General features: G+C 38.8%; 1 protein-coding gene across 6 annotated transcripts in view; it reads right to left on the bottom strand.

The window, feature by feature from the left end:
* Positions 1-13,305, bottom strand: part of DOP1A (DOP1 leucine zipper like protein A) — a 68,264-nt gene extending 54,959 nt beyond the window's left edge. For 4 of the 6 annotated variants that reach the window (XR_015258323.1, XM_086745975.1, XM_086745977.1 and 1 more), the window contains exons 1-2: positions 13,247-13,305; positions 613-804 (exon numbers count right to left, since the gene is read on the bottom strand). Coding sequence is in view for 4 of the 6 variants with exons in the window: in XM_086745975.1 (XP_086602101.1) it covers positions 613-750 (138 nt within the window). In the remaining 2 variants the exon portion in view is untranslated. The other 2 variants (XM_086745976.1, XM_086745978.1) reach the window with 2 other exon arrangements.
* Positions 13,306-15,676: the final 2,371 nt, after the last annotated feature.

The raw sequence follows: 15,676 nt of genomic DNA, 5'->3' as shown, positions 1-15,676 counted from the left end.
TAATTTTCTATGCCAAATTCGGCAAAGCTTCACATTAGTAAAATGTGTGTGTGCAAAGGGAACTCTATGACCCTGGTTGGAGATACCTAGAAACACACAGGACTTATTAGAACAAGATTATTTTACAGATATCAGAAGCTGTATGCATTTGTAAACTGCTATTAAAGATCAAGAGGATATTACATATTCAACTTATTAACTGTTGAATAAGAATGATAACATTCTCTGGTCAATGAATGATTTGAATACCATTTTATGACTCATGTTTCATAAAAATATTGCTGATATTTACACTGGCTACTATTTTTCACACCATTTCAAAACATTGAATGAGGCTAGAAATAATGTTAGCAATAAAAAAAGATGCTGCATTATTTCCACTAGAAATGTAAATAACTTTTCCCTTTAATTGCAATTACAAAAAGTTCAACTGTAAGTCTTAGAAAGGCATTTGTTTGATTTGTTTGCTCCTTGCACACACCCAACATTTGGCTCAGACTGCTAAAATATTTGCAAGAATATTAAACTGCTAGAACCTTGCACTTCCGTATTTTTACACCAGTACCCTTTCAAAGTTCCTAAATCTTTTGCAAGAGCACCTGCCAGACATACCTTGTTTAGCTTTCCAAGTGCCGATATTAAATCTGCCCATTCACTGGAATATTCAAAGTTCTTCAGTGCTTTGTCAACAGCTGCTACATAGTTTCTGTACTTGGAATCAGTCAGTAGCTCCAGCTCTTCCGTGTTCATCCTCCCACGGTGTCCCCACTAGAGACCAGCTTGCAATTCATGTACATACATTACCTGTTCAAAATAAAAAATAAAAAATTCTGAAATTATTGTTTCCAGAGACTTATTATGAAAATAATTTTGTATAAAGAGCACTACATTTTCCTTAAAGGCATTATGAAATACCAATATGAAATCAGTTTACAGCAAATCATAAACAAAAGCTGACATATTGCACACAAATATTTAACACATGTCCATATTTGTAATCAAACAACCAAAACACAAACAAAAAAAAACCCTAGAAAACTAATTCCTGCCCCTCCCCAAAAGCACTGTTTATTCTAAACAATGCAACAAAGTGATTTTTTATTTTATTTTTTTCCTCCTCTAGGTCCATCACCAGAAAGACCTACCTTTCCACAAATCAGCCCTTCTGAAAACAGAAGACACCAATCTTTCTGAATGACTTCCAGGCAGAAGACAAGAACAAAGGACACATACGACAATAACATACTATTCAAGAGTGCTTCCATCCATCAACATTTCCTTTTACAAGACCTGGTATTCTAATTCAGTGATGAAACTCTATTTTGTTTTTATATTATCATAATTTACGCACAACAAAAGTATATGTTTACTAGTGTTCTGTAATTAGAGGCTTTTGCAATTTGCTCTATATATTTTCATAACATGGTAGTCCACAACAAGTAATTAAGATATTCTAGTTCCAGAAATACCATCTCATACTTTTATAGACCATACACTATCTATTTCATGAAATTCAATGACTACTAAAAAGAAGTCAGTTTTTAAAGCTACTTTAATCTCAAGCAATTACAACTCATAACAGGAAATTCTATTGTAATATGTCTGTGAAAAAGGTGACTTTTGCACCTCTTCTAATTGGGGTCTTTTGGCAGCTCTCTCTGATACTGAGCTTCAGGAGAGACTTCACACTCAGTAGATACTGCTCTCTTCAGTCTTGATTAAAAGAAAACAGGAAGAAAATTGTGTGCAGAAGGGCAGGCTGAAGCATGCTAGACCAAAAAACCCAAGCCATGGAACAGGTATAAAGAAGCTGTATTCATCAGTCTGTCTACCAGGTACAACAGAGTCCCACTGAAAACAGCAGCTTCAGTGATCCAAAGTGACTGGAGAACATGCCCCGTTCACCCCTGCTCCCTGTGAGTAGTAATATGACAAAGTAGCAGGACTGTTTGAAATTAAAAATGCCTATGAAATAACAAAGCAGAAGAATTAGTAGAAATAAAACATGACATTCTGTTTTCTGGTAGTTCTAGAGTCAATGAAGATATCTTCAAATTATCTTCAAATTCTGCTCAGGAAAAAGTTTGGTTTTGGACCAACTGGAAAAGACTAGCAATTCAACTTGTATTACTTCATGGAATGAACACACTCCAGTTGTGCACGATGCATCAAAACCATGAACGCTTTTCTGCTTTTTATCATACGCAGTCAATTTAAAATGTTTCATATGGACACATACAGATCTTTACTTGATTTGTACTACATCCATCCCTCCCATCAAATAGCGTTCTCCCCAAAATGGCTATGAAGCTGCTATTTAGTAGCTTTGCCAACAGTTCTCATAAAGAGTTATCGCTGGCTGAACAACATAAAACCCCAGGACTGGTTACCCAGTATTTTCAGCTACCTGAAGGCCAACTCCTTGACATGTTCTTGAAACAACCCCAAAACCTACAAACCACATAACTATTAGTACTGTGTTACTTTTTCAGCACTCCAAAAGGTAAAATGGACAAAGATCTACTCCGACAAAATTAAGACAGTAGTAAATCAGGCTCGAAATTTCATGATCATAATCTCATTAAGTTCATCACAAAGTGCCCTGGAGATTTTTGCTCCTTCAATTAGCAAGTGCTTCTGAAGATAATGTTTCCCATCTCTGGAAACATTCAAGGCCAGGTTGGTTGGGGCTCTGAACAACCTGATCTAGTTGGAGATGTACCTGGACTAGATGACCTTTAAAGGTCCTTTCCAACCCAAACCATTCTGTGATTGTATAAATTGGTAAAGAACTCAGCTTTAATCCTCCCAAACTTTTTTTTTTTTTTGTAGTGCTAGAACAACATAAAAAAAAAAGTGTTGCTTCAGTCAGAAATAGTACACTGCCACTCTGGGTCACGGAGAGGTACCTTGGAGAAGCCTCTAATGCCTAATCTTTCACGCATGGGCACATGTAAGGTGCCAGACAAGCCTCTCTTCTGCCACCATCACATTTATCTTTTCTTCTACAGAACAATCAAAATTCTGCATTAATAATTTCTTTATCCTTATTACTACCTTTTTCTTCATGTTGCTCATCTCCTGGTTTCTCAGCACTGTAAAGAGAGTTGCAAGAAAGAAGAAAACCAAGAAACAGACAGGCGAAAGGAAGAAAAAGAGCTGGGATGGCAGGAGTGAATAAAAAAGCCAAGAATTACAAACCTTTTCAACTCTCAATTCTGATGGCAGACTAAGAATGACAGATTGTCTCTAAGGCAGAGCAGAAATGCATATTCTGGGTGCTAAATTGATAGATTTTGCAATGTCCCACTGGCATAAAGCACTTAGACTTCTCTTTTTATTTTAAAAAAGTATTTAATGTGGTTTCACTTTATAATAACCATCTTTCTTCGGATTAAGTCCAGAAAAAATATCATATTTGCTTTGAAAAAGCTGTAGAATGCCAACAGATTTCCCAAAGAGACAGCTGCACAACCACCAATGTCTTGCCTCCAAAAGTAAAATAAAGTATTAACGCTAAAAAAGAAAAAAGGATCAACATACAAAAGCTGCACAATTCTCATTTTTTCATGCACAAAGGATGGAGAAAGAACTTGACACAGTGAATAATGCTTTCTGAGTGAAGAAAGCATCGGCATCCTTTTTTTTTATCCAGCTAAAGCACAAATGCAACCATTTATAGCTGAGTGGAAACAGCGCTCTGTCTTCCTGAAGTGCTTGAAAAACGTAAAAGCTGAGAGTGGGCTGATTCAGGATTATCAAAGATAGACAAAACCAGCAGGAATACATGGTTAAACAGATAGTAAGTCTGGAAAAAAAATCTAACTGATCAGAATATTCTCTTAAATTTAAAAACAAAAAAAAAACTTTGATGGAATAATCTATACTTTTAGACAAGTCTATTGCACACCAGCAGATACTAAAGCCTTCCTCTAGTCATATAATTGACATTTACATTTATCCATGTTATCAGTGAATTTAATCATCATTAAGTTTTGTATAGAGAAGAAAAAATAATGTTTTCTTACTACTTTATGGTTATGCTCTCATTTTTCTTTCTTAAAAATACAGTTTTATGTAGTTTGATGTTAGAGGGAAAGAAAGAATTTCTTGCATATTTTTTCTCCACAATGAAGAGTCTCTATTTTAAACAACATATCTTTCAAATCTTATCAGTAGCCATAATAAGCCAAGGATGCAACGAATATACTATGTAAATATTATATATTATTTTTATAAACCTGGCACAATTTTTATTTTAAGTTAATTGAAACTACAGGAATGTTCATTTTTATTAGCACTCATACATAAAAATATACTTGTCCTACATGGTTTACTTTTTGTTTAGCCTGAAGATATTCTAATACACAGTTTTTAATCTTTTCTTGTTTCTATCATACGTTCTTACTGATACTTTTCTGTTCTCTTCACCTAAAATAAAACTGTAGATTTAACAATATTTAATTTTATAGCACTGATATTTCAATACAATGTTAAAGCTTAGGAATGTCTCTCTCTTTATAAGTATCACACCCTTATTCTTACATGGTTTACTGCTTTGAAAAATGAGATAAATAATAAAATTTGATAGATCAAAGTCACTGAAAAACAGCGGTTTCTGCCACACTATCAAACAGCCCAAAGGATAAATCACTTATCTTGCCATATCACAATCACCATTCAGCATGAGGGCCAACCTTCCTTGCAGTGTTCTTTATTTATTTATCTTTTTTAACAAAGGTATGAAGACCATTATCCTTTGCTTTTGTTACTTTTTCCCCTTTTGGGAAAAAAGGGGAGATGAGACAAGCTTCTCCGATTGAAGGTTCAGCCACCCTCATGAGCCTGGACATATGCAACCATTGATCTGTTAGATGACCATGCCTCTTTCTAATGGACGACAAAAAACAAATGGAGGTGTCTCAGCAGAAGGCTTATTATCAATGAGGAAGAAACTACCTAAGAAGTGCTATACACTTCCAAACTATTTCACAAAACAGTATTTAAATCATAAGTGATTGCAGAAGTAGGTCTTGACACTTAATACCTTCCACTTCACCTTCCCATGGGGATGATAAAACAGACACTGCACAATTCAGGATATACATGGATGCCTGTAGAGCCTTTGAGTATAACTTTGACATGGAAAGCAGTTACCAGGAGTTGTGGATCTCCTTTTGCTGGGGGTTGTGTATTGTGTGTTCACAGAGCAGCCTTCAATTCCCTTCATCAGTGAGGTGGTATTGCTCTTCTGCTGAGTCGTGTTAAGATTATACAGCTACAGCTATGTTCTCCACAACAAATGCTCATCCTTCACAATTCATGTGCCTCAGCCTTCTGTCTCACATCAACACAAACTATTAACCTGTTTAAGAGGCTCTAAATGGTTTTCACTGAAGCTAAAGAAACTTGATTGAGAAGAACAACAGCTTCATCAACACTTATGCAATAAAAGCAGCTTTCATCTAGATTCTGTCTCAATTTAATCACAAGGTTATAAGACAATTCGTACACTCTGCAGTATCTGTTGTACCCCAAAGCTCCTCTTCGGGTTTGATTTGTGGCTGTTCCACTCATAAATTTTTCCAAGCCTCACAGAATCGCTCTATTTGTCTGCTTCACACCAGTCTGCAATACTGAAATGGTCACTTTCTGGTACACGTCAAGTGGTTGATCACTGTGGAGCACAGATCTGCATACATCATGTCACTTCAAGAATTCCCAAGACTTATCCCAAGTACTGTAAGAACCAGAGACCACAAACTTGCTCCCTTTGAATTCCTCAGAGTTTCAACTTTGAAATATTTCACAGCTTTTCTAAAATGGTTTACTATTTCAAGCATGGCTATGGGATGTACAGTAAAAGAACTAATAGATAATTAAAAAACAGATGAGAAAAAAATTCAAATTTCACAGTACTGAGCTACTGCTTTTTAAGCTGAGTACAGCTGTATACAGTTAGTAACTGCAGAAACACATTTTAATTTATACAGACAATACACAGATTTGAACACACGGAAAACAGAAGCCTTGTCATTTGGTAATGTCTTATGCTTTGCTTCCCCTCAGAAGCATTTAAAAGCATGAATAGCAAAATAAATACTGCAAATCCCAGGCTAGTATTTCAAGAGAAAAATCAAATGTTGGAAATATATATATATTCTGCTGTCACCAAAGATGAAGATTTTCCAATTACAGCTAATTACTCTATTTCTAAACTGACTTTCTAAAAAAACCTCTTATTTCAGAATTTTTCAAAGAGGCATCTCTAATGTCTTCCGAAGAATAAGAACATTTTGAGCTTGTTATTTTGGCCAATTGCTATTCAGTATAGTAATGAAAGATGCAAAAACCTCCATATTATCCAAATAAGCAAAACAAAAACCCCAGACTGTATAATTAACTATAATTAGTCATGATCTCATTAGTATCCTGCAACAGCATAGAGCACTTAATAAGATTTAATATTATGATTAATAACTTCCCAGTACACTTTTCTACTTCAGCCAAAATTCACAAGTGGAAACAGCTTATATTTTTCCACAGAAAAAAGAACACTGCTTTAGGTGTCCAAATTCCTCTCCATGACAAAATTAAATCAGCATAACAGTCTGTGCATTACCCATACTGGCAACTTCTATATCAACATGTGATGTTTTCCCAAGAGTGATTCTCATCCAAACAAGAATTAAATGAGAGAAAACCTGTGGCTTGTACTACAGATGTTAGACTAGGTACTCAACTGGATGCGCTCCCTCCTGAATCTACTAAACATGTTTATTATTTATTATGTTTGTTATTTCACAAAAATCAAATTGTCAGTAAAAAGAATCTAAGTATACTTTTTCTTCTTTTGCATATATAGGAAATTACAGAAGAAAGATGACTGGAATAAAACTGTAAGTCTACCACCGACCATAGTCTGATGAAATATATAAGGTATGTTAAATGTTCTTTGGTATCGCTGTTTTATAGTATTCCAAAGTTTGACTTACACTAGGCATGAGTTCATGAAGAAGAACAAGTAAGAAACTTAAAAATTCAAGGAATGTACAACAAGCCTTCTCAGTAATCAATTTCTCTATTCATTGTTTAAGAAAACAAATTTATCATTATAAACAATCTCAAAGTGAATGTATTTGCTTTAGAAAATAATTTTTCAGAAGTAAAAAAGTATCAAATCTATGTCTATCTGTTTATCAGAGGTGAGAAGAAAGTGACCAAAGACTTCTCACTCTCCTTGGTAAATATAAATCTCTTCCAATAACCTCTTAACAACAGAGTTCAGGGTGACATTTTAATCCCTCTACTCACTTCTGTTTTACTATAGCTTTTCAATACATAAGTGAACTACAAAGTAGTTTGATATAGTAGATTGAAATTTTGATTTTGATTCCAGACCCACCAACAGAACACTACTGATTCCTCTTCTTCCAGCCCTTGTGCACCGTGCCTGCACACTGCTCAGGACTGTCTCACTGTGGCAAAGTAAAAAAGCAGCCCTGTTCACTACAGAGATCTCCAAGCACTGCTGTAATAAAGCGACAAAAGGTTTCCTCTTAAAAAAATAATTTTTTACTTGAAGTCAAATAATTATTTTAACCACATCTAACAGTTAAAAATTAATTCCAAAAAAATCTGAATAAAGCAAACTAAACACATATTAGCCAATGAAAGCACTGTAGCGGCATACAACAGATGCTCAAGTGACAATGTGATACTCAGTATAACAGATGTAGTATTTTCTACAGTTAAGTCCTCTTGCACTACACGAATGCAGGAATCTCACACTAACGTTTCTACTTTCAAAATATTATATTCTTCTTGAGATCAAATAAAATATTCAGATTTCACAGATGTGAACTTGTGTCCCTCAGTAAATAGAAGACGATGATTTGCATCTTCTTCTTTATAACTCAGGTCAATCATTAACTGAAAATATTTTCTTCTTCCTAAAATATTTTCCCATGCTTTTTTCTGTCTAGCAACAAATGATTCCCCAGTTATATATCTACTGTATAACGTAATCAGCATGCACTTTACATCTAAAAAGACTGCAGATATCCATGCTTCGTATTTTAAATTACGCAAACTATCTAATGTCTTATTAAAAAACAGATGGCAATTTAAGTCAGAATAACACAACATAGAGAAAAAATGAGGAAATGCTTCCTTGAATTTGTGGTTATCCTTCAACGCTCACAAGTACTTTTCTTGTCCCTTTCTTCCCTTTGTTGACCACTGTATTTGAACAACCAATATTTCAACCTAGGTCTAGAACTCGTCACTATTTCCCTCTTACTCAATTACACATTTGAAGGAAAGAAAAACAAAAAAGTGGCCTGGAATTTAACCTGCATTTTTTGACATATTTACAGAGGGTTGCCTCCTTAAACTTCATCTCAGCTCAAAGAGTTACCATCTTTATATTCAGTTTAAATTATAGCAGCAATGCAGCCATCTGTAACCGGTTCGTAGGATTCCTATGCACAAAGCTCGCCCAACATATGATATTTAAAAGCACAACAGTATTTATTGCTCTATTATAGCCTTGCATAAGCAGTTACCAGCATAAGCAGTTACAGTTCCTAGCATGAGCAGCTACCAGCGTATTGTTTTCCCTTTATGAGAGTCTTACCACCCCGACTGCGCCAGAGACACCACCAGGCAGGAGGACGATGATCAGTGGGGTCAGAGCAGAGAAGGAAGGTAGGCGCAGCACCTTCAGGGCATCCCCTGTTCTTCATAGAATGAGCTCTGGGTCCTTTCTCTCTCCCTCTGCTCCGAGCCGCCTCTGTTTATACCCTCAGCAGGTTCAGTGGCAGAGTACTGACCAGGTGTTGGTGCACGCGTGGCCAGCGCATGCAGCAAGGCCTGCCAAGTACGTGCCCCGCTGGCTAACAGCGGCTCCCGGATAGCAGCAACACACTGCTCAGTAACAACCCTCCTAGTTCCCCTCTCCGAGATAACAACCCTCCCAGCTCCCCTCTCCAAGGTCGCATTCTCACAGTTGTGTGCAGCTTGTAATTTCCCACAGTGGCCCATCACTGAAATCCCTCACACACCATCAAAGAAATGTAAACAATCTAGGTAAAGGCATTTTTTAATTAATCTTCATGTCAAACTTCAGGCTGACATCCCAACAATCCCAAATGTAGAATACAACATTTAAGATTTTCCTTTTTTTTTTTAATATATGAAATGTAACCTCCTGGAAACAACCAGTCACTTTGACAATGCCAAGCCAAGCAGACTGCAACATCGTGTAGTCAGCAGTTTCCTCACCTTCATAAAAAGATCCTGAGACTGCACATTAGGAACAAGGCTGTTTGGATCTCGGAACAGAATATGGAAGGTATTTATCTGACATAGCTAAATCCATAGTAACCACACAAGTTTGGTGGGTTGGAAGAATCATCAGCAAAGAAAAAACAAGTATGTTCTGGTTTGAATGCAACTGCACTCTCCACGTGGCTCCCATATCACCTGTCAGCACCAGCAGCTTTGCGCTTTCCCTGTCCCACAGTGTAACCGCCCAGCTCTCACACACACCAACTAGGCTTTGGGGCCATGGCTCTCTCTGTTGAGCAACGACTGATAAGTACATGATTTCAAATTGTTATCTTCTCTTCAGGTGTCTGAGGACAACAACAAGACAAGCTTTCTAAAATAAATTGCAATTTATTTTCCACTTTTTCATGTTTCAGCCTCATTCCTTCAAATGGTCACTATACTCTCTCTGAAAAGAATTCCTTTTTAACTAGCTAGCTCTCCTCTTCCAATCTTTTCCAAGCATTTACTGATGGAAGACTTATCTTGAGGTATTCTTTTTCTTTCTTGCTTACTTTTTACTCTCAGCAAACTAGTAAATCCATTTAACATAGAAATACAGTTTATAATAAATAAATAAATAAATTAACAAAAGGCACAGCAAACCCAAAAATGAAAAACAACTCAAACCAGTATGACTATGTTTAAACCTAGACTTGTAATATACTTTGTTTTAAAGGAGAGTTCACCAACTTCCGGATACTTTTCAGATTGGTAAACAAAAGAAAAGGACTTATATGTGTTTTATTGTCTTACATTATGCTTGTAGCATTCTCCTCTACTGAGAGAGAGAGGGGCTGTGCTTCCAGGGTAATGCTGTGCTTTCACATTAAATATTCCAACACATGGTTTAACAAAGAATCTACCAACTTAACAAAAAAAAAAAAAAAAAAGGTGGCCTGAAAATGTATTCATTTATTCTTTGCTCACAATAACTTTAAAATTGAAGATTTAAACAAACTTTTTATTCATCTATATTAATCACTCTAATAATATGCAGCTTCAAGTGAGTTTAACATTCTGTCTCCAAACAACTCTGACATTTCTTTTCACAAAAACATGTCAGAAGTTCTCATAGCCTTACCATTGCCTTACTTAAGTAATCTTGCAGTACAATGCACTTGGACAAGACTTTGTCCAACTTCCTTTTTTTATTATAGCCTGAGGTCCTAAGAGATTACTGTTCATTCATTTCAAATTTCAAATAATTTCTATAATTTTATTCTGATTGTAATTCTGAAATAGTGTCATATGCCATACGTATATCTACGCATTATCTAGACTGTGGTTATATTTTGCAAAGCATCTGATTTCACATATTCTGCACATGGATTTCAAAGGAATATGTAAAGTAAAATCCTTTTCTGACTATTCTGAAAATGCTGGCTGGATCAGAATTTGTTCACTATCATTATCCTCAGAAGTAAGCCAGAAAAGACATAAATATAGGTTAAATTCCCTTTGATTTTTGCAAATGATAATAGAAACTAAATTAGGCAAAGCATCATTCCTCTGCTTTACATATTTTTAATGCTTATATTGAAGTTTCTGATAAAAATAGGGATGTTTTGACTAGTAAAATAATTTACTCAATCTCTTTGATGCTTTCTTCTCATTTCTTGTTTCAGGTATTAAGGGAAAAATGGTTGATCCTGTATTGTTTCTTCTCCTTAAGCTCTCAAAGGGAAACATATTGCTTACTGTTTCTATTTATCATTCAACCTCTTTTCAGCTAGAAGTCAGGGCAACATGATTATTAATCTGAAAGACAATTTGTGTGCATACAAATAAATTACTTCCATTTTTCTATTTCATGCTTCAGCAGGTGTCCTTTAGTTTAGTCTCTTTTCTATCTCCTGTTTTTCTCAACATAATTCAAAACAAGTGTTTTTACAACATACTTCAAACCTCTTCTTGGTTCCTTTCTATGCACTGCATATTTATAACATAGCTCCACTAAAGTAAAAAAGGAAAAAAAAAAAATAGTAATAAGCGTTTTCATTCAGCCCAGCCCAAGCAGTCATTCCCAGCTAAGCGAGAAGACACTAAAGGTGGACAGTAGTAACTGGTGAAGAGAACTAAGCCAGCGATGAACACATGGAAGAGTCTTCCCCTTACTCAAAGGGAGAACAATGGCAGAAGAATACAGGTTGAGCCCACTTAGACCAGACAGACTACATTTTTAACCACGTAGCTTGCTGTGCATACAACGAGTATTTCTAGTGGTCAGTGTAGCATGCCAGTATTTTTACACAAGAAGAGCACTACCAGGATAAACACGGCCTGACTTGTGAACATAACCATCCGCTCAAATGCACAGCCATTCCACTAATGAAAGGCACAGGATAACTTGTCTTTGCAAGATGCTGTTTAAACATCTACTGTCAGAGGTGCTACCAACAAGGTGGGGAAGTAACATAGTCAGTAAATTAGAAATGCTGCCTATCCTTTCCCATCTCTAATTTATAGACTACTTAATTTCCACAAGTGCCTATTCTCATTTCAATTAAAGTAAAACCAGAGATTATTCCGCTGACGTTCCACCTGTTTCTAAACTGACATTCCTCCACATAACACTCAGCCATGTTACATTAAAAATGACTGTACATTTTGGACAATCACAATGTTTAGACATTACACTATCATTAGACCTGCAAAAGGGTATTACTGTATTTCAGTCTGTTTTGTGAAAAGTTAGCAGTATTTCAAACAAAAACAAGCACATCTGACAGCCAGGCCAGCGTAAGTATTTAACACGAACAGACCAAGGCTTAGCAACAAAATGAAAGACTATGATCTTCAACCTTGTATTATGCCCCTTATTTCCTGCAAGCATCTAGCCCACTACTATTTAGAGTCTTCCCACCACTGCACATTCCTATAGCTGGAATTCAGGTATCACATTACACAGTTAACCTGAGAACCATTCACTATTGCTGCATATAGAAAGAAGACACAGGAGAGTAACGGCTCTTGCTAATCAGCAATCAAAATACAAGGGTTGAGTCACCCAGAACATGCTCATCAAAGCCTGCACCCCGTATCCAGCATGTTCTGGGATACTTAGAGAGATAATTTCTTCAGGCTTTCCTGGTTATTATCACAGGTATGCAAATGTTATTTCTAAAAGACATTTAACACCAGAAGCTGTCTGTCATATATTTACACATTTCAAGTAGGCATCACAAGATTTAGGGTCATCCCTGCATCAACAGATGGAATTTAACCATAGGCTACCCAAACTACAGCCAGGCATGTGCCCTGCCGAACACCACAGGCAACAACACAAGCAGGCGACCCAGCCAGCCGGGAGTTTGATCCAAAAGAGGCCCACAGCCCGCAGACGCTCAAGGTCAAAGCAGGACGGCTCCGGCAGCCCGGCCCCGAGCTCGCTCCCAGGCGGGAAGAGGCCACCCCCCCCCACCCCAAGAAAGGCGAAAGCAGGCCCCGCCCGCAGCGCCAGCGGCTGGTGCCGGGCTGGGGAGGAGAGGGGGGAAGAGGCTCTCGAAACCCACCCGGGCCCGCCTTGCGCTACGGGGGACAGCGCCGGGGAGCGGAGGGCAAAGCGGGGAGCAGCGTTCGGGCGAGACAGGTGCCACAGGTTAATGAACGCAGAGCAATTAACCGGCTCACCGCTCTCCCCAGCCTCCTCCGCAGCCTGTCCCCGGCCCCCAGGGCAGCTCGGGCCCGGCCTGGCCGTTGTCCTCTCCGACGGCGCCCGCAGCCCGGCCCGGGGAAGGGGCTGGCTCGGCTCCAGGGGCGGACCCCGCTCGGCCGCGGCGCCCTCCGCAGCACAGACGCGGCGACAGGGATGGAGGAGGGGATCCGGCCGTCGCCGGGTCCCGCAGCCTACCCGCGCCGGGAGCAGGAGGAGGGAATCGAGGGAGAGGAGAGGACACTGGGCGAACAGCGTTACCTGAGCGACCCGAGCCGGAAGAGCCCGACCGGCACCCCCGCGCCGCCCTGACAGCTCCCGGCATGCACTGCGGCCCGGCACCTCCTCCCCCCTTCCCGCCCCGCCCGCGCCTCGCCGCGCCCCCTGGCGGCCGCGGGAGGAAAGGCGCGGAGCGGGCGCTGCGTGTGCGCAACGTGCGCGCAGCGCCCGGCACGGAACAGCCTTCATTTTGGTGGCAGAAAACTACCAGTAACGTGGGAGAGGTTTGCGGCGGTCGGTTTGGGGGAGCCACTTAGGCCTCATTGATGCTGTCGTCGTTGTACCACGTAGGGGGGAAGTATGCACGTGGGCACTCGCGCATGGATGGGAATAAAAATAAGGGGTTTAGGTACATGTATATATATTTATCTTGCCTAATCTTCACATAGATCAAATGTAGTGTGGGTGAAAATGGCAGGCAGGTGGTACTTCAGAAAATATTACCAATTCTGTTAGCAGGAGTTGTATTTAGAATTCTCTAAAATCCGTTGTGATTAGCATACTTGAGTCCTTATTACGCAGAAAGGTGTGTGGAGTGCCCACGTGGATGATACTGCAAGGAATTTTTTACTGCGATTCTCAAGCGACAGGTTCTTCAGCGTGAAAAATACAGATCTTAGACTGCGATCTGTTCGTTTCAAAGTCGTCATTACGGTTCTCAAATGTGAGCAGGCTTCATAACAGCAAACACTTATTATGGTTATAAGTGACTTAAGTAACTGCCAAAAAAAAAAAGTGCATTCAGCTTATATAATAAATCTTTCAGACTTTGTCAGAGGACAAGTAAATATTTAAAAAACATTGCCAGGGGAAAATCTCATAATACTTAATACATCTTCTACTCCGTGGCTTATGTTATCAGCCAATATTTTATGGAGTCTAAATTTATTCTCCGAATGTGGGATAATAATAAAGAGGAAATGTGATTCCTTTTCTCAGTTTCTCAGGATTCAGTAGGTGAGAAAAGGTTACTTTTTGGAAAGCTGGCAATTCCCACTGGTTTTCTGAGGCATTGAGTACGACTCTACAGGTCGTGTATTTCCAATCAAAATGGTGCGTTTGCGTTTATTTTTCTTTGAAGATACTTACAAATGCATTTGAGATTTAGTTCTTAATGAGGGTTGGTGGTGCTTTTGGAGCTATTTAAAAGTGGTGATCTTCACGGAGGTGATGGGACTTCCAATAACTAACTGCATACCTTCACAAGCTCCTGCGCTGCGAAGCAGTTAGATTTCTACACTTCCCTTTTGCTGAATTTAGTAGTAGTAGTTACAAGTCAGAGCTCTCATACAAGTTCTCTGAAATTGTCCCATCAACTTTATGTGCAGTGGCAATCAAAAAAACCCCAAAAAACATTGTAGGTTACCGGGAAGAGTATTGAGAACAAGATATAGGGAGTCATTTGGCTGCTCTGTAAAACGCTGGCGCAGGTTCAGATTGATTACTGCATCAGTTCCTGTCTCCACGGCTCAAGAAGGATGTGGAGGAGTTAGGGAAGGCGCAGAGGAGAGATGGTGCCGCTGCCTTGCAGCGAGAGCAATAACGGCTGGGACTGTTCAATACGGAGAGAGAAGGTGGGGGAGAGGACTGATCAGAATTTACAAAATCATGAAAGATCTAAAGTTGTTTTTAAGGAAATCCCACAGTATGAGAATGAGGAGGCACCTCATGAAAACAGTGGAAGATCATTTTTGAGACATATAAAGAAAATGCTTTTCTACAAAGCAGATTGTGAACTTCTAGAACGTATTGCCACCAGAGGCTGGGGACCTGGACACTATCTGTAGGTTCAAGGAGGCAAACACATCCTTAAGTAGCCACTGAAGGAAATAGGCAGTGGATGTACCTCCTAGCATCCCCAATACCATCAGAGATGCAGGGGAAGTGCTGGGCAGTGACCACACTAAAGAGCTCTTCCTAAATAGTATCTCCTTTTACTGACGTTGGAGTAAAAATTCTGGGGTAGATACACCACTGATGCCAGGTGCCCTCGCTCTGCAGAAAATTTACCTTCATTTCCGTGTAATTATTTCACTGCAGAAATGGTGAGAAACCTGTAATAGACAGTTTTGAATAAGTGAAGCTCACACTCTGCAAATACTTAAGATTGTTCATAACTTTGTAACCTTGTGTAAGCCTTTCTAAAGTCGGGGCCCAAGGTCCTTTTGCTAATATTAGGAGTCGATTCTCCTATAATTACGTGGATTTTATGTTTGACGTGCGACCTGCGTGCTCAGAACAATTTAACCTGCAATACGTAGATTGGTTTGTGAAGTAATCGGAAATGAAAGCCACGATGTGGACTAAATATTTTTTTTCCTTAAAAAAAAGCAAACAAACAACAACAAAATCCCAAACCACCACCCTCACAATGGCACGTAGAGAGTATAGTCTGCATCTTGGAAACTTGAA

This window comes from Chlamydotis macqueenii, chromosome 3 (assembly GCF_036417535.1).
Source record: "Chlamydotis macqueenii isolate bChlMac1 chromosome 3, bChlMac1.mat, whole genome shotgun sequence".
Taxonomy (NCBI): domain Eukaryota; kingdom Metazoa; phylum Chordata; class Aves; order Otidiformes; family Otididae; genus Chlamydotis; species Chlamydotis macqueenii.
The sequence above is the reverse complement of the archived record's forward strand: the minus strand, read 5'-3'. Positions and strand labels throughout refer to the sequence as shown.